This window comes from Ictalurus punctatus, chromosome 2 (genome assembly GCF_001660625.3).
Source record: "Ictalurus punctatus breed USDA103 chromosome 2, Coco_2.0, whole genome shotgun sequence".
Lineage (NCBI taxonomy): Eukaryota > Metazoa > Chordata > Actinopteri > Siluriformes > Ictaluridae > Ictalurus > Ictalurus punctatus.
The window spans coordinates 6,833,018-6,858,375 of NC_030417.2; the positions used below are offsets into that span (position 1 = coordinate 6,833,018).

The 25,358-nt window shown below is 38.3% G+C and overlaps 1 protein-coding gene across 1 annotated transcript in view; it reads left to right on the forward strand.

Moving 5' to 3' along the window:
* arhgap39 (Rho GTPase activating protein 39) overlaps window positions 1-25,358 on the forward strand; it is a 46,038-nt gene that overhangs the window by 12,021 nt on the left and 8,659 nt on the right. Inside the window, exons 3-8 of the mRNA XM_017457314.3 lie at window positions 10,057-10,443; window positions 16,640-17,846; window positions 22,758-22,922; window positions 23,241-23,640; window positions 23,774-23,847; window positions 25,157-25,356. Coding sequence (XP_017312803.1) covers window positions 10,057-10,443; window positions 16,640-17,846; window positions 22,758-22,922; window positions 23,241-23,640; window positions 23,774-23,847; window positions 25,157-25,356 — 2,433 coding nt within the window. The remainder of the gene's footprint in view (window positions 1-10,056; window positions 10,444-16,639; window positions 17,847-22,757; window positions 22,923-23,240; window positions 23,641-23,773; window positions 23,848-25,156; window positions 25,357-25,358) is intronic.

Sequence of the window (25,358 nt, forward strand, 5' to 3'; positions counted from 1 at the left end):
TGCACAGTTGGATTTTTGGACCCATGCACAAAGCAGATGGTCACCATTTTTAGGTCTTGAATGTCTCTGGAATGCCACGTTGGAGCCAGATATCATGAGCATTTGTCACATCTGCTACGCAACAGAGCTTTAGATATTGTTTTTGCAATGCAGGCTTGAAAGAAGCTTGACTATTTAAGCAGCAGTTTCCCGTGATTCCCTTGAACCTGTTATGGATCGTAAGCGCTAACGTTTTAAGGAAGCCCTGGGAAAGGTTGTGTTTTTCAGCTCAGTATAGTCTCCGCTGTTTTAAAGGCTCATATCAGTTCTTCTTCTTTTACTTAGATAGCCTCAGACTTATGAATGTTTAAGTGAATCTCCGAGCAAGAAACTTATATTTAGTCACACGCATAGGTTCATCCATTCACCCAGGGAATTGCACTGCAATCCTATTTTTAGCTGGTGGCACATTTAATTGCTTAGAAAGAATAATGTAGTCTAATTCTGCCCATAAATGTGAGCATTAATTAATTCTTTTATTCCTTTAATCCACAGGGATTTCTGAGTAACGCATTCGTTTCTGTTGGTGACTCCATTTCACACACACACACACACACACACACAAAGTTCCTTGGGGATGCTTTTTTTTTGCTTCATTGTTTTTTTTTTTCTTTTCATCTTCACTGTTGTAACATATATTGTCAGACACCTATTATATCGTCATTGCGTGTGTAGCATAGCATTTGTACGTAGCTATTTATGCTATGTTGATTTTTTAAATTGAATTTAACAGTAAATGAAAACACTTTGGATATGTCAAATGTCAGTTGGTCCCAACATGTAAGGATAAATCAGCCGAATGTCCTTCACCAGTGCAAGTCAGTGAATAAATCTGTATTTTTGATCTGCCTTAAATATATCAATCCTGAATTCTTTTTTTCTCTGACACTACTTTATTCTCTTACTCCAGTTTGCTTTGTTTGCCCTCTTGCACTTGTGCTCTCTCTCTCTCTCTCTCTCTCTCGCTCTCTCCTGATTGGCTGCACCTCCTGCCAGTCACTGTGCAGCTAGACTTATTTTTGTACCTGAAGTTGGGGCATGGCGTTTGACATATCAGAGCTCTTGTGTGACGCATACAAATTTCCCAAAATTCTAATCTAATGATTGATAATAAAGAAGGGCTGATGACGATGATTTAAAAAAAAAAAAAAAAAAGTAGTTTAACTTACAGAATCGTCTTGTGCTTGCTTTTGCTAGGTTTATTTCCAACAGAGAAAGACCTTTTGTATCATTTTTGTCTGATGAATTTTGTCGTAGTGCCCTCTATAGGACAGTCTCTCCAGGACTTAGCGTTTTTGCGATCGCAGAAATGAACACAAAATCAAGCAAGCTCAGCAATATTAGGAGGAACTTACAGTTTTTCTAAATCACAGCAAATTTTTCCACAGATTTGGGCCGAGACACGTCATGTGACGTCGTCACAACGTGCATTCAGCCAAAGCTATCTTCGATTCACGTGCGTCGAAAACGAGTACAGCTAAAAGGTCTCATTTACCAACAAACATCACTGCGAAAGACCGTGCAAAACAAAGTTTGTGCAATTGCGATTTCACAGCAACAAAGCACAAAAAACTCCGCAAGTTGCATCACAAATTTTTGTTAAAAGTCGCAGCAAAATCAAACGTTTTTGGCCGCAACAGTCACCAAAAAAAAAAAAAACTCTTGCGGTAGCAAATAAAAATCACTGCTTGATCTGTACAATTAAATCGATTTGTTTTGTGTGGCATCAAAATTAATAACGTTGATAGAAAATACCTTTATGACAGTTCCACTGAAAATGATTCAAGTAACAATATGTGTAATATAAGAAAATTATTTTTTTTATCATATAAAATTAGATCTACTGTTACTTTTTCTAAACCTTTGGTATTTCATTGGATGTCACCTAGATATCCTTCAACCCAGAGTGTAGTCAGATCTGATCCCATCCTGATTGGTTAATCCAGTTTCTTACTATAGTTACGAACATGAAAACATCACAATTACTGCATGAAAATGTTAACGGACGTTGAATGTGCAGTAATTGTGCTGTAATGATCATAACATTTCTGTTCACTGTACAGTGTAACTGCCACTTTTACTATGAAAATAAACTCTTGAATTGAAAAGACATGTATAATCAGCTGTGCTATGTTATGTGTGTTATGTTAACCATCCAGGAATAAGCATTTGGACCTGGAATATATTTCAGGGGGGTGTTTAACATGACATCCACCCCCTTTCCATACCAGACATGCACAGACCACAACAAAAGACATGACACACAAATGAACACCAGCAAAATTGCGATCTGGTTAAGCAAGTCTACTCCTGTACCATGTAAAATCAGTGTCTACAAAAAATAACACTCAGTACGTTTACATGGGCAAAAATAATCCAACGCGGTTAACGCGGTTAAGACGATTGATTAAGAAACTACCATGTAAACAGCAATTTTTTATTACCTAAATCCAAATAAAGTCATACGCGAAGTAAACACAAATGGAATTAAGGCGTGTGGAGTATTCCTGTTTTAGTCGCATTATCGACATGTATTAGAGACATGTACACACCTTAATCACACTATTAACATCGTGTGAGCGTGTTCACCGCATTTTGCGACAGGACACATACACACACGGCAGCGCTCAACCGTTTGACGGCAAACGAGAGCACGGCTGTGTCCCAAACCGTCCCACCACTATATAGTAGGTGAAATACATGTATCTCAGCTACTATATAGTAGGTAAGTACGCGGTTTGGGACGCAGCCCACGGTTTCAAGCAGTCGTCTATTTGCACGTACAGCGTGACAAATAATTAACTGCACTTAAATATGACAAATAATTAACTGCACTTAACGGAAATTAAAAATAAAAACACCCAGAACTGTATACGGTACCATAACAAAGATGAACTGTATGTTGATACGTGAAATTCTGGAGGGACGTCGGACGGCGTGGCGTGGGGACATAATGACGTAATGACGTAATGTTCTATAACATGTAAAACGGCTACATGAAAGAAGTATTCTAAAAGCGACTCATGTAAACACCTTAATCTGAATATTGTCTTATTCAGAATAAGGTCAATAATTAGATTACTGCTGTCCATGTAAACGTCGTCACTGACAAGGTCACTGTCATGCTGCCAGTTTATGTCTTTTTTGGCACCCTCTTTGCGGCTTTTTTGTTGTCGCCTGTTAAACATTAAACTACGGAGGTCACAGACCGGCTCTGTTGCTTGCAGTTGAATGTGATTCACCTCTACACCATCAGAAATGATAACCTGAAAATTCAAAAGTCACAGCTAATGTGTTCTGACCAGCATTCAATATTCCTTTCCCTTGTAGGACTACATTAACTAAATGTCATTTAACTAAATGTCATACGCATTCTGTTTCTTCTCCATGCCTTCGACATAAAAAAGAAAAATCTCATTTTCACTTTAATTATGTTTGTGCCATGAGCGACTCATGCCCATAGATTTACGTGTTGCAGGATGACATTAATAATGACATACCCTCAAACAAAATTAAGTCGAGACGCTATCACACCTGACTTACAATATGCTATAGACTACTATCTAGCATACAGTCTATACAGTCTGTTGTTTCAGGCGGGTTTAGATGTACCTTTGTTCAACAGTGTTCGAGGTAATATAATTTACCAGGGTTTACCGGTTTCAGCAAGATGTACAGCCCATTTCAAACATCTCAAAAACCACACAAATGACCTGAATATAGCAAAATAAATCAATAAAATTAGGTACTGGAAAAGAGAGACACATTTTTCTTCTTTTTCTCAGCACTTCTGTGGGGAAATATTTCTTACTTATATCTGATGTACAGACATTATTCACTCAATAATCTCCCTTTCCCTCTCTCAATCTTTGCAATATAGGCTATCCATCCATTTTCTATATCACTTATCCTACAGGAAGTATGGGGCACAAGACAGGGTACAGCCTGGACAGGGTGCCAGTCCATCGCAGGGCACAATCACATACACTATGGACACTTTGGACATGCCAATCATATCATTGGACTGGGGGAGGAAACTAGAGTACCCGGAGAAAACCCCCGCCGCACAGGTAGAACATGCAAACTCTACACACACAGGCAGGAATCGAACCCCCAACCCTGCAGGTGTGAGGCGAACGTGGTAACCACTAAGCCACCGTGCACATAGGCATAGGCTACATATCTTACAGTAGAAATGGTTCTGTACATCACAGACACACTGTGCTTACACTTTGCCTTTTTTCTGTAATTTATTAGATTTAATTCCAATCGTTTGCTATTAAACAATATCTTGGCAAGTGTGTTGTATTTTTAAACTCTGGCAAATATGTGTCTCCGTTGCTCCTCCCCCGAGCGTTGGGCAGCGTGAATCCTGTCTCAGTGGGCTTCTATTAGCTCTTGTTGCAGTTCTCATTTTTGACCACTGGGTGTAATAACAACTCTATGGAAGCTTGGTGGGGCAGTGAGCGCATCAAAAGAAATTCAGCTTATATCTCTCAAATAGTGGCTTTTTTTTTTTTTTTTTTAAATCACTGGTCACGCAAAAAGGGATTCATATTTTAGAAGAATTTAAAATGATTGGAGTTGTAAATGAGGACTTTAAGAAGTTTAACATTTGTTGAATTGCTCATATAAAAAAAGAAGATACAAGCCACCACTGGTTCCTGCATGCTCCACATCTATGCTGGACAGTGGCCTACCCACCCTCAAAGGGCTATCCTTCGTATGGATAGGATCCTATCCTTCCCCTAACACCCCATTCACACTCCTGTGCCTGGCAGACAATCAGACTTCAGAAGAGTTTTATGCCAGCCTGTAAAGTCTCACCCAGTCCCTCTCGCGCATTAACATCCATTAACTCACCACCACTTTATACTTTATACTCTATCTGCACTTAATCAGCTATCAGCAACCAAATCCTCATCTCTCTCCTTTATTGCACATACTGTATAGCCTTTTACAGCTCACAGTGCTTCGCTGTGGATATGACAAAAACAAAATCAACCTTATACTTGTAAAAAGTCAAACATAGCTACCATAAAGTACCAGAATAAAACAGTCTTCGTGTCATGGTTACCAAGTCATCATGGTTACCAAGTTTGTCTCTTTCTGTAATGTCTATACAAGGATATTGGAGAATCTTGTTTTATGCAGAACATTCCAATCTTATTTATAACATTTGGTTTGTTCATATGAGATTACAAAACATAGACTTTCCCACAACCCTCTCTGGTAATTTGTTTGAACTATGGATGTTCTGAACTATTTTATTGACAAGTCTTAACCTACTGGCAGAGGCAACTAGGTTTTGGTTTACTACATAGAAAAATCTACTTTATCAATGTAATATCATTTATTTAATAGATAATGTATGCAATCTGCATTAATGCAATCGAGAACTATAAAGAATGCATTTATTAAAGCATATACATTATGTAATAAACTAATCAATTAGGATTCATATTTTTAAAATTTCATACAAAACTGTGTTTTGTTTCTATGTGACCGCTTTGGCCTTCCATTATCGCAACTCAGACTCTTGTACACTTCGGCTTCTGATAGTGAGACCAAGAAAGTCTGAGTGTTTGATGGTGAGACAGCAGTGATTGTCGGAGGTGTTAAACAATTAACATGGCTTGGTAAGCTCACAGCTAATGTATTTAGCGTTATTTTGGGTTGGGACTGAATTTGGGCAGCAAGAATGTCTCTGTTTTAATATACGTACATGTTTAGGCTTTCACGAAATAAAAGTTATGTTACATTGTTATGAAAGTCAAGTGTATCCGTGGCTGGTCCAAACTGCACTGCAGTCATCTTTCAGTCACTCCAAATGACTAACTTGAAATCCTGTTCCAAAAGTTTATTAACAAATGATTATTTGAAAAAAAAAAAGGGAATAATAAAATTTAAAAAAGTGCAACTACCGTGCAAATACAGTATAATGAGACATACAGGATTGGTGTCTGTGTATTTTGGGGAAAAGACAGAAACTAGCATCAGCGGTATCACCATTATCTGCTGGATTGAGCTTCTGTTCTCCATTTTTCCTTCCAAGGTATTGATAAAAAAAAAGATGTTATGAATGATTTAGTGGGATTATATTTAGAGGTATTCATTGACTTTCATAAATCATTGACTTGAGAAGTGGTAAGTGTTAATTTGCAAGCTGTAATAACTTCACTTCTCACCTTGGGATGTTCGATGTGCACAGTGAAAAAAAAACCATGGACGTCTACATAAAAGTGTGTCTTTTGCTTGCTCTGTTAGAACGTAAAGCTCATATAAATCTACTTTAACTTCACCTTTACAGTTACAGGCCCGACTGGCTATTGGTTCTGTTCTACTGTAGTGACCTTTAAACGTACATGCAACATTCTGGGGTGAAATTGCAGAACAGCAACAACAGCGGACAATAGCGAGTAGTGTTAATGACAAGCTAGCCAGCTTACATTAGTGATAACTCTTATGTCGATGATTACTTTCTCAAAACAGTGATTAGTATGTCAATGTTATATATTTAGCCAAGTAATATGTCTGTATATTAACTCCTCTAAAGCCAATACTGCTAAAAACTCATTTAAAAGTAGAGAAGGGGAACTTTATAGTGTTCAAAGTGTGAGTGGCCATGTTGATGTGAAGTTTTATGGTAACAGAGAAGGAAATGGTAGTTAACAAGTTGAGGGAGAATTTTCGGTGGTTTTTACCTGTTACATTACACATCGCCTCGAATGCAGAATAATGCAGCCTCAGCCAACAGGGAAAAAATCCTTACTGTCTTCAATAGCAGTTAATACTTTGATTAAGGATCGATCTTGTGGATATAAATATAATGAGCAGGTAGAACATGCAGATTTTTGCGTTGTAGCTTTCACAAGTCTTCTTAAGTGCGGCAATCTTCTTGGTTTTTCAGTTTTCTCATAAACAGGGAGATGAATGAATTGAGTTTGTGGATTAAACCACAGCATTTAAAACAGAGATCACAATCAGTACCCTCTTTCATTTTAAAACAGTCCATTTTTTTTCACCACGTTTACACAGTTACAGATGATTTCTCTCAAAATTGTTCTGCTATATTTGGCGAGAGAGTGGATTGCATTGACCTGTAGTAGGGTTATTATTTGATTTGATTATTTGTTTAAGATTGATATTGTCTAAGAGACATATTTGAATAAAGATGATATGGCTGGTGAGTCTGGTTTTTAAACTGGATTTAGCTAGTTTGATGACAGAAATGGAGATAAAAAAGTTTATCCTTATGCACTGAGATGTTGGAAACTTGATAGTACTCATGATGCTGAGTTTGCAGTTGGGAAAAGAAAATTAGAGTGTGGTAGTAAGTGCATTGTTTTTCAGCAATCAATATAGGTGTGTTAAAAGTTCTGAGAAATACACAAAGTTACACAAACAAGACCTTTCACACACAAGTCCATCTGTTGAAGTGTCTACAAAATCTGCTCAAGTGTCTAGATATCCTTTACTGTGATTTATTTTGATGGTAGAAACATGAAGTGACAATGGAGTTCCCGGACCAATTTAAAAGTACATTTTTAAAATAGAAATGATAAAGTATAAATGTGTACATGCTTGTGTTTGAACTGAAAACCTTGACATCTAGTGTTTGTTAGTTAGTCGTTTTCTTAATGTTAACATGGGGATGCAGTGATATCAGATAAAATGATCTTTGACAAGATTAGTCCATTGTATATGCATGGTTAATGAAATATAGATCTGGCGGCATGTGTAAGTATTCGTCAACTTTAAAAAAAAAAAAAAAAATCTAATTGTATTGCCTGTCACTAGGTCACAGTATATTGATTACCAGACTATATTCCGCATGCGCTCACTGCTGCACATGCAGTAGATAGAGAGGAAATACACTTTAGACATCCAGCAGGATTAAATTACCCTCTGTCTGGCTTCCCAAAAACACTTTTCATCAATTTTTAATGCTCACGTTAGCCAGTACAAATGAGATTTCATTAAGGGATTGGAAAAATTATATTGAGGGATTTGTCTTGATCATCAGGTGATTGATGGAACTGCACAGATTAACAAACAAAACCAGTGAATATACACTAATGCACACATAAGAGAAAGGATTCACTGTTTACGATAGTATCAGGTGGGTGCAGGTTCTGAAAAGACCTGAGCAGGACAACCCTAGTAGTTCTCCCATGACTCATACTGTGTGAGTGTGTGTGCCTGTGTATTTGAGTCATGATGAATAAGGATTTTGAAAGGTCACATTTTAAGATATAAAAATCAAGCATACATTTGACAATTGCTGAAAGATTTGGAATATGGTGTACACATTCATTTGTATAAGAACATAAACGTATGCAAATTTAGCAGTTTTTATTAACATTAATTGGCCACAGTCTTAAAAATGATCATGTGGTACAACCTTGATTTACCCTACAAATAATGCATTTTCTTAATATGCTTTAAAATTATACAAATTATTAAAAGAACAGATGAAAAACATGCAGGCATGAAGTTTGATTTGGGTAAGTCAGGAACTTTTGTTTTTGTCCGATAAGTGTTCGTACACTTCAGATTTTTTTTTTTTTTTTTTACCCATAAAACTGATTTAAAAATGTACAAGATCAATATCCACTTCAGCATACTTTATCAGTGCTTAATATTTCAGCCACAGAATATAGGTGTTTTGTGTGTAATGTCAATATGGTTATTGCAATTATTGGTTACACCACATGATGAGAAGAGCATGCACAGTTAAAGAAAGATCAATAAACAATAAATTCAATACAACAAACAGATTAAACCACGTCTGAAATATCATAGACAAATATTTCCTAAACCACAAACTTTAAACTTTCTTTACATTTGTGTTTTATATATATATATATATATATATATATATATATATATATATATATATATATATATATATATATATATATATATATATAATATACAAGCATTTCTCTCTGTGTTTCTTTCTGTCAGTCTTTAGCAGGTCATTTGAAGGTCTTTTTTCTTCACTGATATCTAAAACAGTCATGTACAATATTGGAGAATAAATTATATTTTAAATAGCCAATTTTAAATGCATGGTATATGACAAAACAGAAGAAAGTTAATAAGCCCTTTCTGTTTTTTATTTGTTTGTTTGTTTGTTTGTTTGTTTAAATAAGAGGTTGAGGTCCTGGTAAACATTCTTTCACTCTCAATCCTAGAAACTCAGCTGCAAAAACAGCCCTTTAATTATATACAGTTATGACTCCCATTTACATATCACCACTACCAGTACATATCTCCACTATTCAGTCCATAACAGTGTAGCAGTGCAGCTAATGCTTTATCCATCCATCCATCCATCCATCCATCTTCAACCGCTTACTTCTTTTCAGGGTCGCGGGGAACCTGGAGCCTATCCCAGGGAGCATTGGGCACAAGGCGGGGTACAACGTCTATTATAAAATTGGCAATAAAAATATAGATTTACATATAGAAAAATATAGATATAATTAGATTTCCACTGTTTTCCACTGATGTTTACGCAGATGCTTTGGCGTGTCACCACCAATGATGTCACCTTTTGTTATTTAATTGAATTTAAAAAAAAAAATTATTTGAATTACGAGCTTTAAATTACAAATATGCCAAAAGAAAAATTAATTTTTTAGAGCAATTTCAAAATTGCACTAATGCTTAGATAATGGTCACCCCACATGATATTTTGACTCAACTAAGTAATGAATGATAACTAATGTATAAAAAGATAAATGCAAGGTGGGTTCATACTGTACAGATATACTAGATATGTTTTGTCTTATTATGCATTTACATTTTTTAAAAAAGGCCAAAAAAATTTCTGTTTCACAGAAACAGACTGCATCACATCATCAACCCAATTGATGGGTGACTCACTCCCCTTTTCCCCATCCTTCATCTTAAATTGTACTAAATTTAGCTGGCTCTTCCTTTTGTGTGTTCCATTATCATGAATTTTTATAAATGGGCTTTTCATGGCTTATGATTTGATGTGTTCAGGTTGGAATGGGTGGAGATCATTGAACCTCGCACACGTGAACGCATGTACGCCAACCTGCTGACGGGCGAATGTGTGTGGGATGCGCCAGCTGGTGTGCACATCAAACGCAGCGGCCCAGACCAGTGGTGGGAACTGTTCGACTCCAACACCTCACGCTTCTACTATTACAATGCCTCTACCCAACGCACTGTCTGGCACCGCCCACATGGATGCGACATCATTCCCCTCGCCAAGCTCCAGACGCTCAAGCAGAACACAGACACACCGCTTCCTGTTGCTTCGGTGATCAGTGGATCAGCTGACAGCAGCCCTGCTCGCAGCGCTGTCAGCACCACCTCGTCACAAGAGCAGGAGGATAAAACGGCACCCAGAGAGGAAGGAGAGAGGTGAGACAGAGAGCGAGAGAGAAGAGAGAAAAGAAAACGACAGCAGACAACTCTTTAAATCCTAAAATCAAACACTCAAGAACAATAATTCAAACCGGTATACACTTTATTCGGCATATACTTTTTAAAATTGCTTTGTTTGGCTGAAATTCAGTCTGAGTAGATAGACGACAGATCTGTTATCAGTCAGGGAGTGAGACATTTCCCAAATACTACCTGTATCTGACATGATCTGTATCTGTATGTTTAGTGCATCAAATAATTGTATCTGTATTTGGATTTAAACCCAACATGGACATGGCCCCCCACCACTCTGCCCCCCAAAAACACTGGAAAACACTGGGGAAAATTGGCAGCACTGTCTGTGATTTTTGAAACTGACAGATCCTCATCGCTCGAGTGAATAATTGGTCAGCTATACTTTACAGTTATTATTTTTGATTGTACCTGATTTTGATTGCCCACGATATTATGTAATGAATCTAGTTGGCTCCGTTTCCTAAAATATAAGCAAACTAGTAGCCTTATTTAAAACAATGCGACTCTCACCACGTGTGTATATGTGTATATACAGTTGTGCTCAAATTTACATTGCAGAATTTGCTAAATTTTCATAATTTAAAAAAAAATTAAGAGGGATCATAAAAACAGCATTTTGTTGTTTATTTAGTCCAGCCCTGAATAAGCTATTTCACATAACATATATTTACATATAGTCTACAAGATACAGTACTAACTGAATTTATACTAAATGAACCATTTCAAAAGTTTACATACCCTTGATTATTAATACTGTGTGTGTTGTTACCTGGATGATCAACGATTGTGTTTATGTTTTGTGAGAGTTGTTCATGAGTCCCTTGTTTGTCCTGAGCAGTTAAACTGCCCACTGTTCTTCTGAAAAATCCTCCAGGTCCTGCACATTCTTTGCTTTTCCAACATCATCTGCATATTTGACTCCTTTCCAACAGCAAGTATATGATGTTCAGATCCATCTTTTCACACTGAGGACGACTGAGGGACTCATACACGACTATTACATAAGGTGCAAACATTCACCGACGCACAAGAAGGTGGCATAATACATTAAGAGTCGGGGGGGGGGGGGGTAAACTTGTGAACAAGATGATCGGTGTAAATTATTATTTTGTGTATATATGGACTCATGAGCAACAATCACAAAACAAAAAACAGTTGTTGATCATCCGGGTAACAACACATGGTATTAAGAATCAAGGGTATGTAAACTTTTGACAACAATAACCATCTAATAATATTTGATCAGATTTATGTCCGTTTCTGGAGTTGTTTAAGAAGCATTTCATTATAATGCACACATTATTTTCTGATAATATTTTTATTGATGATGGAAGATGATTATTTAAATATGACGAAAAAACGGGCACGATGTAGAAGTTTAAAATAATTAAGTAATTTTTTTTGTGGAGAAACCAACAGAGATATGCAGCTCTGTGCACAGCGTAACTTCAGGGTTGCCAGTTTCTGCGTATATTATCCATGTATTGCAGAATCATACTGCAAATCAGAATTGTTCACTTGTTCCTATGAAGAGACTGATATAAAGTAGAAAAATGCATCTTATGCCTGAGCAAATGTTTTTGTGTGATTATTTGGGTGGGAATTTTGCTGACACCAAAAAGACTTGACAGTAGCCCAAAATGTTCAGACATAAGAAACAGTAGATACATTAAAAAGATTATTAGATGGCTATTGTTGACTATGAAAAATAACTTCTTTTTCCAGTGTTAAAACAAAAACCTTCCCATACAGGCCACGCCCATATCCAGTTTAAATCCAAATGAAAACATATTTTGAGTAGTAAATACATACAGTTCCCTCCACTGTTATTGGCACTCTTGGTAAATATGAGCAAAGAACACTGTGAACAATTGTCTTTATTTTATAACCTTTTGATCTTTTGTTTAAAAAATTCACAAAAATACTCGGCTCTCATGGATATCAAACAATTGCACACAAAACACGGGTTTACTAAAAAAAATCTTTGTTAAATATAGTTGTGCAACAATTACTGACACTGTTATGGCCCAGTCTAGGTTAGGCCGCACAGAGTAACCAGCTCGGGATTCAAATGGAATTTGACCTTTAAAAATGAGGGAGCCAGGAATAACAACACAACAAGGTTGTTCAAAACAAAATTGTGGTGTATTGTAAAACACAGGATTATATACATACAACTCTACAAAGAACCAAACCAGGCATAACTTCAGGGTGGGCCAAAGCCAAAATAATAAACTAAAGGATTCTATGGATAGGTAGCTAGCGTACCTAAAAATTAAATAACAAAGAAAATACAAATACTTCCCTAACGGCCTAAGCCAAAAACAGAGACAAAAGGACCCTCTCCCAAAAGAAATGGCAGCCACACCCCTACCGCCAGTGAACCAAGCAAACGTGTATACACTGGTGAAGAGTATACACAACCAGATACAGGAACAACCAAAATCACAGTCAACCTCCCAGGCAAGAGTCAGAACCCAGAACAGCAGTCAGAATATAGAACTGTGAATATCGAATATAGAATTGTGAATATAGAATATATCTTCTTCCTCTTCAGATATGGCCGCCACTCAGTGATGTCATCCTGGGAGGCGGGAGCAAGGCAGGCTAGGGCAGCAACACCCTTTTAGTCAATACTTTGTGCTACCTCCCTTTGCCAAGATAACAGCTCTGAGTCTTCTCCTATAATGCCTGATGAGGTTGGAGAATACATGGCAAGCGGTCTGAGACCGTTCCTCCATACAGAATCTCTCCGGATCCTTCACATTTCAAGGTCCACGCTGGTGGACTCTCCTCTTCAGTTCACCCCACAGGTTTTCTATGGGTTCAGGTCAGGGGACTGGGATGGCCATGGCAGGACCTTGATTTTGTGGTCAGTAAACCATTTTTGTGTTGATTTTGATGTATGTTTTGGATCATTGTCCTGCTGGAAGATCTAACCACGGCCCATTTTAAGCTTTCTGGCAGAGACAGTCAGGTTTTCAGGAATCCATGATGTCATGTATCCTAACAAAATGTCCAGGTCCTCTGGCAGAAAAACAGCCCCAAAACATTAAAGATCCACCTCCATATTTAACCGTGGGCATGAGGTACTTTTCCATATGGCTACCTCTCTGTGTGCACCAAAACCACCTCTGGTGTTTATTGCCAAAAAGCTCTATTTTGGTTTCATCTGACCATAGAACCCGATCCCATTTGAAGTTCCAGTAGTGTCTGGCAAACTGAAGACACTCGAGTTTGTTTTTGGATGAGAGTAGAGACTTTTTTCTTGAAATTTGTGTTGATGTAGGTGACTTCAAATTGTAGTTTTGGAGACCTTCTGACCCCAAGACACAACTAACTTCTACACAGCTGTGATCCTTGGAGATTTTTTGTTCACTCGAACCGTCCTTTCACAGTGTGTTGAGACAATATAGACACACGTCCAATTCCAGGTTGATACATAACATTTTAATTATTGCCCTGATGGTGGAAATGGGCATTTTCAATGCTTGTGCAATTTTCTTATAGCCACTTCCACAGCTCAGTAACCTTTTGCTGCACATCACAGCGATATTCCTTGGTCTTACCCATTGTTATAAATGACTAAGGGAATTTGGCCTATGTGTTACCTCATATTTATACCCCTGTGAAACAGGAACTCATGGTTGAACAATTTTCTGTTCCTTGACACCCAGGTGTACTATTTTTTTTTTAAATATCAATGGGAATATACTTCAAATACATTTTTCTCATCTGAATCCATAGGGGTGCCAATAATTGTTGCAAACCTATATTTAACAAAGATTATTTTTTGATAAACCCGTCTTGTGTTCGCAGTTGTTTGATATCCATGACAGCGGAGTATTTTTTGTGAAGTTTTTGAACAAAAGATGAAAAGGTTCAACAGTAAAGACAATTTTTCACAGCCTTCTTTACCAAGGGTGCCATTATTAGTGGAGGGCACTGTACAGATACAAATATGCTACACGTAGTCTGCAATTTAGTTGGTGGACTTGAAATTTTATTTGCTTCAATGCTTTTATAAAGATTCAGGAAACAGGAGGGGGTTGCCGATTGTGGGCGACAGAATAGCGCGAGATTGAGGGAGAAAGAATGTGTAAATTGATTAGCAGCTCAGATACCATGAATTATTTATGACCAGAGTGTAACACTGGTCCCTTTCTAGGAGGTTCTTTCTTGAGGAAAAAAATGTAATTAGAAAGAGAGGGAGCGTGCATGAGAGATGAGCTGCCCAACTTCTAAATGAAGCACACACACACACACACACACACACACTGACACAGTCTTGGCTGTGTCAGCAGGTCTGGTCATGGGGAGTTCTCAGGCTGTAAGAGAGTGTTGAATTGATTTTAGACTACTGTTTCACTGCTTTACTTTAATACCAAGAGGCAAAGGCTTGTTCTATACACTTTAATCCCTGGCAAGAACTCTTGGATTTGTATAGACAATGGCCCTGTTTCATCAAAGTTGTATATGGTAAAATTAACATGCACAAATTTCCAAGAACAGTCTGGTCAGAGTGTGTGTAAACTTGAAAGTAACATTTGAACGACCTGAAAAATGCTTCATTTGTAATTAAATGATTAAAATCAGTACCAATAATTATAGCAAGACAAGTAGAGCTAATATAAGTAATAACAGTAAAAATGAAACAACATTAATAATCACAATTGCACAATTGTACTAAAATAGCTGTAGATATCGGGTTTTGTTTCAGTCATGTCGTTTGTAATTGCTAATGTGTAAACGTCTCGGTTGTGCATCTTTATAAGCTTGTCAGTTCTACAGTTGAGAAATCGGTGCATTCAAGTACAAGAGCCACCATGAAGCTCTGACCTGGATGCGTGGTTTTATTTGACAAGCAGGCAGCTCAGAGAAATGCATCACACACAAATGATTACCTCAATTCATATCAACCCAGAAAAAGCCAGACATGGTTTTATTCCGTTTAATCCAATCCATTTCTTTCAGCATTTTATTTACCTTATATAAGGGATTTGCTTTTTTTGTTTTTTCTTTGTAAGTATTTAGAAATGAGGCTTCAGCTTAATTTGGCTTATTCAGGTATTAAAATGAATAATAACATAGCCATAAACAGTGCTTTCTAAACGTATCATTTTCTTTACAAGTACTTTTAATTCTATAACTTATACAAAAAGTAAACAGTACAATTTATTGTCTATGTTCATCTACACGATCCCATTAATTTCAGTAAAAACGAAGTATTGCAAAGGACAAACATACTGAACCATCCCTTCCTCTGTTGAAAGTGTGTTAACACTTCAGTTGGTTTCATTTCTCAAGCTTTTTTGTTGCGTCCGAAAAGAACATCATTATTTGCACCAACCTCGGGTTCATTAAAATGTATTTTCCCCACTTGCTCAGATCTAGGATAACTGTTGCTGAATTATTTTTATTGACTTAATATCAATACACCTGTATAGGTTACGGTGTTTTGTGTAAATTAGATGTATATGAGGGTGAATTGGGATGTGCTAGGACAGTTTATAAATCAGACCCAGATGAAATCATGCTAAAAGCAACGTAGCACAAATCTTTGATTAAAGTAAGCTTATAAATCTAGAACATAATATCATTGTTACACTATATGGCCAGAGGATTGTGGACACCTGACCAGTCACACCCATATGTACTTGTTGAACGATCCATTCCGGATTTACTGTTATAATAACCTCCACTCTTCTGGGAAGGTTTTCCACTAGATTTTGGCATGTGGCTGTGGGGATCTGTGCTCATTGAGCCATAAGAGCGTTAGTGAGATCAGACACTGATGTCAGGCGAGGGGGTTTGGGGTGTACTCGGTGTTCCAGCTCAGCCCAAAGGTATTCAGTGTGGTTGAGGTTAGGGCTCTGTGCAGGACACGTGAGTTCTTCTTCATCAACTTTGGCAAACCGTGTCGCTGTGTGTACAGGGGTATTGTCCGGCTGGAACATGTTTGGTTCTTCCTCTTAGTTCCAGTGAAGAGAACTTGTAATGCTTCAACATACAAAAACATTGTCGTCAATTGTGTGCGTACAAATTTGTGGCAACGTATGGGTGTGATGTTCAGGTGTCCACATACTTTTCAGCATATATTGTGTCATAAGTAAATGATGTAATTGTGAAAATGTCTTTGTCTCTCCTTATTGAACAGTTTCAGATGGGGGACGACAAGTAAGGACAGGATGTTGATTAAAGTATCCGACAGGGAGCCCAGTTTCCTGTCACAGGGTAACGGATACTCCAGCTCTTCCCCACGCTCCAGACGCTCATCTAGTAACACCCTGCCTGAGGCAGAAACCACACCCCATGCTTTGCCTGACCGTCGGCAATCACAGTCTCCCTTTTTGAAGAGAGCCGACTTTGGCGGAACTCAACGGCGTTGTTCCGGTGACTCTCAGCCTCCTTCGCCACGCTATGCTTATGAACCCCCACTCTATGAGGAGCCTCCTTCTGAGTATCAGTCCCCACCCATTTATGAAGAACCACCCACTGATATGCATTGTGACCCTGGCCTTTATGCCTCCGATAGGTCGCCAGCACGCAAGCCTGGCATTTACCATTCTCCTAAACAAAGCCCATCCCCTTATGGTCAGCTGGTGTTGACTAGACAAAGAGGCTCCACTCCTGAGAAGATCTCCAACCAGGCAGAGCGGGACTACAGTTTTAGTGGGCGGGATTATAGTTCTGCAGGGCGGGACTATAGCTCTGGTGGACAGGACTACAGCTCTGGTGGGCGTGATTATAGCTCTGGTGGACAGGACTACAGCTCTGGTGGGCGTGATTATAGCTCTGGTGGGCGGGAGTACAGCGCAGCAGGGCGGGAATATGTCAAGCAGCTTGTGTATGTAGAACAATCTGGCTCCTCTCCCAGGTTCCGGACAACAGATCGATTTTTAAGCTATGGAAAGGCTGCACAGGGTGGTCTACCTGCTGGAATGTGTTATGGTGGCTCTTTTACACTACAGCACAGCCATGATGGTGGTGGCGCTAATCGAAAACGTAAAAATCGCAAGCCCTCGTTGCCTGGAGGGGAGGGAGAGAGTATTGGGGTGGGAGTAGGAGCAGTACTCACACAAGCACGACTCGCCTGGGAAGCCCAGCAGCTCATGCAACAGCGAGGAGGTGGTGCCTTGGGAGGTGGTACTAAGGACGGTTATGAAAGCGATGGCGCGACACCTTTGCCACTGCCAGGGCCTGTGGTGCGGGCATTCAGCGAAGATGAAGCTCTAGCCCAGCAGGATGGCCACTGGAAACGTACTACATTAGACAGACTTGCATTTCCTCAAACGCTGTTAGAGAAGAGTCTGTCTGTACAAACCAACCTGGCATCACCAGAGCCTTACCTGCATCCTTCACAGGTATAACACAGAAAAACTGCACATAAGCAAATTTCAATTCATGTTCTTATCCCAATAATCATTTGTTCTCCGCAAATACATTTACATTACACGTGTACATCATGCTATCCATTACTAGGGATGCTTTCTTTTCTATTTTTTAATTATTCAAACGTTAAAGGACTAGAATTTTTAGTGCACATTTTTAGTGCACATTTTTAGCTATATGACAAATATCCAATAAACGCACACACAAAATACACACTCTATGGACCAGACCCTAGACTGGAAGAGGTGTGGAAAATCAGAGGCTCATTTCAAGGCACTGTTTGTCGTGCCAGGCATTCATTAGTGTCTTTTCATTTTAGAGCTTTTATCTGACGTTCCAGCGTTCCCAGCATTTTTCGCTCTTTCTCACACACACACACACAATCCTGTCTATGGTCAGTGCTAGAGTCCTGCAGTAGTAATCATATCATCTTTAGATACTGAATTAGAAGGTCAATCTGACCACATTCATGTCATTTTTTCTACATTTTTTCTACAACTTTCAGAAAGTTTGTTTCTAGTTAATTCTTGTAAATTAGGAATGTTGTGTAGTTCGAATATACTACATCCACACACACTCAGCTCCTATAGTATAAACACTTCACTTTCTACAGCCTTGACTGCGGTGAGCTGCTATAAGGATTTACTTCAGACGTTGACATTACCTCGTCTTCTCTCTTAGTAACTTGCACGTATTCACATATACGTACATTTAGAGTGTCCACAATATCATACTGTACTTGCATTCTGTCCATGCATTCATGCTTAATGCTCTAATCAAATCTTGATTCGTTCGGTGGTTGTGAAAACAAGACGGAGAACTAGCAGGAGGAAAAACAAATGAGATGGCATAGCCTCGTGGGCCTGAAATTGCTTATTAAACAAATAAATCAACAGAGAACATTTTGCTAGAGCATTGATCAAGAGTTGCACATCATTCATTTACATTTATTATGTTCATTAGGCTACGTTTGTAGTACGTTTATATAAAAAAAAAGTCAACACATCCCAGTTAAAATGGCAGGTTTTTATGATGTAAAAGAAATGAAACTAAGTTAAATCATGTTAGAACCTATTTGTAATGTATTGCATATTTATTTTTTGGTTAACACTTTCGTTAATTAAAAAAAAATTTACACATAGGTCCATAGAGGACAAAAATGTCCATGTCCAAAAACTGTCATAAAAATATTATATATATTAATATTTTTTTCCACTTTCACTGATGTCGATTTGTTTTTACCAGCATCAGTTCTAATCATAATTACCAAACCTCAGAAGTGTAACCCTTTAAATGCTGGTTTGTTTACATAATGCCACAGATGTTTTTTGTTTTTTTTTTTTATGAAAAAAAGAAATGGTAATTATTTTCCATATACTAAATGCTAATCAAAGAAAACAATTCTGGATATGTCAATGATTAAGTCTTGGATATGTCAATGATTAACAGCAATGTTCATTTTGATGCATTCATATTTTTTATGTAGAGTCAGATTAAAAATAATAAATAAATGAATAAATAAATAAATAAATAAAAACATACCACTCAGGTCCATAAAGGACAAAAATGTCCATGTCAAAAAAACTGTCATAGAAATATTATATATTACTGTTTTTTTCTACTTTCACTGGCATCAGTTCTGATCATAATTACCAAACATTCATTTTCAGAATTTTAACCCTTTAAACACCGGTTTCTTTATATAATGCAAAAAATCTTCAAAGCTCAGTAACCTTCTTTGTCTCATATACATGGGGTGGGATTTGTGATTTCCAGCACAATATAATTTCTTTCAAATTGTTCACACACACCCAGCATTTTCAGTACACACATACAAACCATCAACACACCCACACAGTTATAGCTGCATCATTTATTCAGCTGGTCTGCAGCGCTCTATAATACAGCAGAATCAGAAAAAAAAAGCATGTATGTTGCCCATGAGGCTAAACCTGAGAAAATAATACAAATTTCAGAACATTTAAAAAAAAATGGTTTGAAACCTATTTAAAAATCCTATTAACACAGAATGCATGATTTTATGCTTAAACGTCACAGGGATTAAATATTGCAGTTTGAATGGGTTTCAATGGGGACATTTTTTCCCTAGAGGTCCTGAGTGTAACTATTTTGTGTAGCTTGTTTAAAATAGATTTATGAAAGCAAATGAGGGTGAAATATTAAAATTCCAATAAAAATACACACCTTTTGCAAAAGTTATGCTGTTTGCATTAACAGAGACAAAATAATTTTTTTGAAAAATGAAAAAAGACAAAGATGTCCATAAGGACGCAAAAGGGACAAAAAAGGCTTCCGTCTTGTCACCCTATCCCAGAGATAGGAAGAATTCGGGAGATTGTTGTCATGTGTAGGGAGTAGTACTTGCCAGAAATAGCTGCAGTTCTTTTAATGTTGCTGAAGACCTCTTGACAGCCTCCCTGACCAGTTGTCTCCTGATCTTCTCATCAATTTTAGAGGGATGTTCTGTGCTTACTTGTTAATTATTGTCTTTACAGTGTTCCATAGTATATCAAATGCCTTGGAAAAAAGATATGTTGTAACCCTCTCTTGATTGATATTTTTCAACAATGAGATCCCGTAGCTGCTTTGTAAACTCCTATAATCCTGTAGGAACAGCTTTATTTGCGGTTAATCAATCACTTGAATTGATCGCAGATGTATACTGATTAATATTTAACATGAGTTTGAATGTGATTGGTTGATTCTGAACACTGCCACATTCCTAATATAAAAGAATGTGCACTCTTATGCAAGCTGGGTATTGGAGGTTTTTGTTTTTCCCCGAAAAAAAACATTTCTGGGTGTTTGTCACTTCATATTTATATGCTGCAATTTCACAATCATGGTGAAAATGATTTAACTAAGCTTTAACCTAGTTAAAAAAAAAAAAATTACATCACAAAAACCTGCTCTTTGAACAGATGTGTGTAGACTTTTTTTTTTAGCAACTGTATTTCACATATTATGGGGAGACCATAATAATGTATATTCGAAGGAATTTAAAAGAATGTTGATTAATAAGCATGGTTCAACCAGGGACCTTTTTACTGTCATGAGATCAATAGTGTAGTGTAATGTAAAGAGTTCCCATACTTTAGACGACTTTGGTTGTTTTGTTTTCTCCATGGTGACTTGACATTTCCATCAAATGCATTTTTAGTCTCAGAGAAGTGATGTAGCATGGCACAGCGTGCTTAATAACGTAGTCCAACTAATCGCTAATGAAATTCGTTGCTACCTACTTTTATTATTGAATTAAAATTTTTATTATTGAAGCTGGGGCGCACAGTGGTTTAGTGGTTAGTGCATTCTCCTCACACCTCCAGGGTCGGGAGTTCGATTCCCACCGTGGCCCTGTGTGTGCGGAGTTTACATGTTCTCCCCGTGCTGTGGGGGTTTCCTCCGGGTACTCGTTTCCTCCCCCAGTCCAAAGACATGCATGGTAGGCTGATTGGCATGTCCAAATTGTCCGTAGTGTATGAATGGGTGTGTGAATGTGTATGTGAGTGTACCCTGCGATGGATTGGCACCCTGTCCAGGGTGTACCCCGCCCTGTGCGCCATGCTCCCTGGGATAAGCTCCAGGTTTCCCCGTGACCCTGAAAGATAAGTGGTATAGAAAATGGATCTGTGGATGGATTATTGAAGCCTAAATGAATTATATTCCTACATACCTGAACTCATTTTTAACCAAAATATCAGATTGTAATAATGAATGTCCAGGAAAAGGAATAGTTCTAAACGCAGTTTATTAAGGAGCAAACAGACATATCAGAGGTTAGGCTGACTCAGATGATAATTATTTATTAAACGTTGGTCTAGCAGCAGGAGGAACCATGTAAGAGATGACAACATTAACCACAATATAAACATAATCGTTCTGTTGACGATGGTAAAAAAAATTTCCTCACTGTAGCACCAGAACATCCTTGCTATATCTAGGGACATATTGTGGAAAAAACTTCTGTAATGAATTCCCAGAAACAGGGATAGATCCAAAGTTTATTAAGGAGTAGACAGACATATCAGAGGTTAGTCTGACTCAGATTCTAGTCATTTCCAGATAAAAAAAAAAAGGGGGTTGAAAAATCCAAGGCCAGGAAAGGAATAAAAAGGGCAAAGCAAGTTCACAACAATATCTCAGATGAAAAAAAAAAAAGACTCAGAAACTGTGGAAAGACTTCACAAAGACACATATCACACAAGCTGTTTAAACAGAGTGAGCAGTCAAGCTAGGTTTACGTGGTTTTGCATACTGCTCAGAAGTCCAGTGATGGTGCACTCTGGTGGTTACTGGTGAAAGTACAAAGGGTGGCTGTTACACCGATAGAACCTTAAAAATATCAGGTTCATGAATGGTATATTCGCAAAATAATTCAAAAGAATTCAGGAAGCAAAACAGTTGGGGGTGCTATTAAGAGATATTCCTGCTTTATGTGTTGTTTTGAAATGTACAGTTCTGTGTAGTCTACAGTATGTCTGCTATTATTTGCTGCCATCAGGAATTATAGCAAAAAAAAATATGCTGAAGCATTCATAATGAAGCCTCTGCCATTATTTAACAGATAGAGCTGTATGCAGAGGAATATCATTGTTTCATAGGCTTTCAATCTGAAGGCGAGGGATGAATTGTTGCTCCAGAATGCTTTTTTATGACTTATTTTAAAAACTCAGGCTTTGACCTGCTTCAGCCCTGAGGCTGCCTCTTGTTGAGCTCCGTCTCCACCGCCTCCTCTGTCTCTTTCTCTCGCTCTCTCTTCTGTGTCTTGCTGCAGATTGAGGTTCAGACACACCTTGCATTGCATTTCTTTATAATGCTGTTTATAACTGCGTCATCTCTCTCTCTCTTTCTCTCTCTCTCAGTCGGAAGATCTTGGTGCATGCTCACAGTTTGAGGCGAGTCGGAACGCTCGGAATATGATGCCCAGTGCCAGTTGTGGTGTGTTTCCAGAATTCTCCCTGCGAAAGCCCTCTTCTGAGACTGACATTGAGAACTGGGCATCTAAGCATTTCAGCAAACACACACAGGTACTTGCCCTCCATACATGTGATTATATTATATATTACAGCAGTCAATGCAGATAATGTAGTTCTTCGGGACAGAGGGTGTACCTGAGATAAAAAAAAAAAAAAAATCATAGTAATAAAAGCTGAAAGGTTGCATAAGGATTTTTCTTATTTGGACGAATTGGAAGGTAGCATTGTATGTAAAGCCACCAGCATGATATCGCTGACTGAGTACCAAATGTTATTTAAATGCTGCCCAAAAGGTACAAACAACATTACCATACCATTGGCATGTGCCTAATATCTATACACTAATCTTATCCTATCTCCATCTGTCAGGGTCTGTTCAGAAGAAAGGTGTCTATTGCAAACATGCTGGCCTGGAGCAGCGAGCCTATCAAAAAGCCCATGATCCACACAATGGACCGTACAGTCAAGCGTGAGGCCGTGGAGCTCTTCAAGCACATCCAGACCTACATGGGGGACAGGAGGGGCAAAGGTGAGCCTCTGGTTGTGGCTCTGGAGATTGCAGTGCGTGGCTGGAGCAACCAAGGCCTCCGTGATGAGCTTTACATTCAGCTGTGCCGACAGACCACCGAGAACTTCCGTTATGACAGCTTACAGAGGGGCTGGGAGCTCATGGCCATCTGTCTGGCCTTCTTTCCTCCTACACCGCGCTTCCACAACTACCTGGAAGGTTACATTTACAGGCACATTGACCCACTGAACGACACCAAAGGTAGGACCCAGACACATACTTATGCACACTTAATAAAGATGTTGATCAAAATATTTTGATTTTGCAGAAAAAGCCATAACGTCTCATTTTTTGCCATAATAACCAGTATCGGTGTATACGCATGTATCTATAGGAGTGGCTGTCAGCAGCTATGCGAAGTATTGTTACCGCAAATTACAGAAAGCTGCGTTGACTGGAGCGAAAAAGGTTGGTGCCTTCAATTCTTTCTACTTTTTCCTTTGCAATTGTATTTATTTATTTATCTTTAGCATGTTTCTTTACCTTCAGTAGTGCTTGAGAGTTAAAGGCCCCATAAAATAGCATCATAGCTATGATTTGATTCCATTTGTTGATGTTTCTATGAATCAGCAGGAAATGTTTGATCGTTTTCCTGGAAGTATTGAGCTGTAAAAATTAAAAGGAGAATGTCTCCAAAATGATTTTTTTTTCCAGATCCTATCGTACTGGTGTCCTAAGGGACAGGGAGAAAAAGCTCTGAAACAGCAATTTTTATTTCATGTATTGTGTTCCTCATTTGTGGTCCATCATTTTGGTTCATATATACATATACACTATATGACTAAAAGTATGTGGAGACCTGATCATGACCCCCATATGTGCTTGTTGAACATCCCATTCCAAAGGCATTAATATGGAGTTGGCCCAACATTTGCTGTTATAATAACCTCCACTTTCCTGGGAAGGCTTTCCACTAGATTTTGGAGCGTGGCTGTGAGGATTTGTGTTCATTCAGCCACAAGAGCATTAGTGAGGTCAGGTGAGTGGGGTTGAGATCAGGGCTCTCGAGTTCTTCCACTTGAACTTTGGCAAACCATGTCATTGGGTAGGCTTTCACACATTCATTTAGACAGAAACAGAACTCCGACTACACACCCATAGTTCTCCATCTGAAGAACTTTCTGCAAATTAAATTCATCTACTGTGAAGATCTTGTCTCCAGATGTATCCTTCCCCTTCCTTTTTGCTTTTGACCGAAGCATTATTCTTGTGTAAAAGAAAAAAGTGTCCATTGGGGTTGAGGTCAGGGCTCTGTGCAGGCCACTCGAGTTCCTCCACTCCAACCTTTGCAAACCATGTCTTCATGCACAAGAGCATTGTCATACTGGAACAGGTTTGGGATGCTTAGTTCCAGTGAAGGGAACTCGTAATGCTAAAGCATACATATACATTCTAGACATTCATGTGCCTCCAAATTGTGGCAAAATGGGGGTCATGGTCAGACGTCCATATAACTTTGGACATACAGTGTATATTTATATAGGGTGTCTGTAGATTTATATACATCCTATACATGCATATGAGTGTATGTGTGTATCTAGGCCTGAGTGTGCGTGAGAAGTTTAATTGCCTTGTGTATTTATGCCAGCTGCCCTCATGAAATGCCAGTATGTGTTCTCAGGAGGCATTGCTAAGAAGTCCTCTTTCTCTATCTATCTATCTATCTATCTATCTATCTATCTATCTATCTATCTATCTATCTATCCATCCACTGCAGGGTTTGAAAAAGCCTTGTATCGAGGAAGTAGCTTATGCTCGGAATGCCATCTTTAACCCTTCTATGTTTGGCTCTTCTCTGGAAGAAGTGATGGCAATGCAGAAGGAGCGCTACCCTGACCGACAGCTGCCGTGGGTACAGACCCGTCTGTCAGAGGAAGTATTAGGCTTAAACGGAGACCAAACTGAAGGTATCTTCAGGT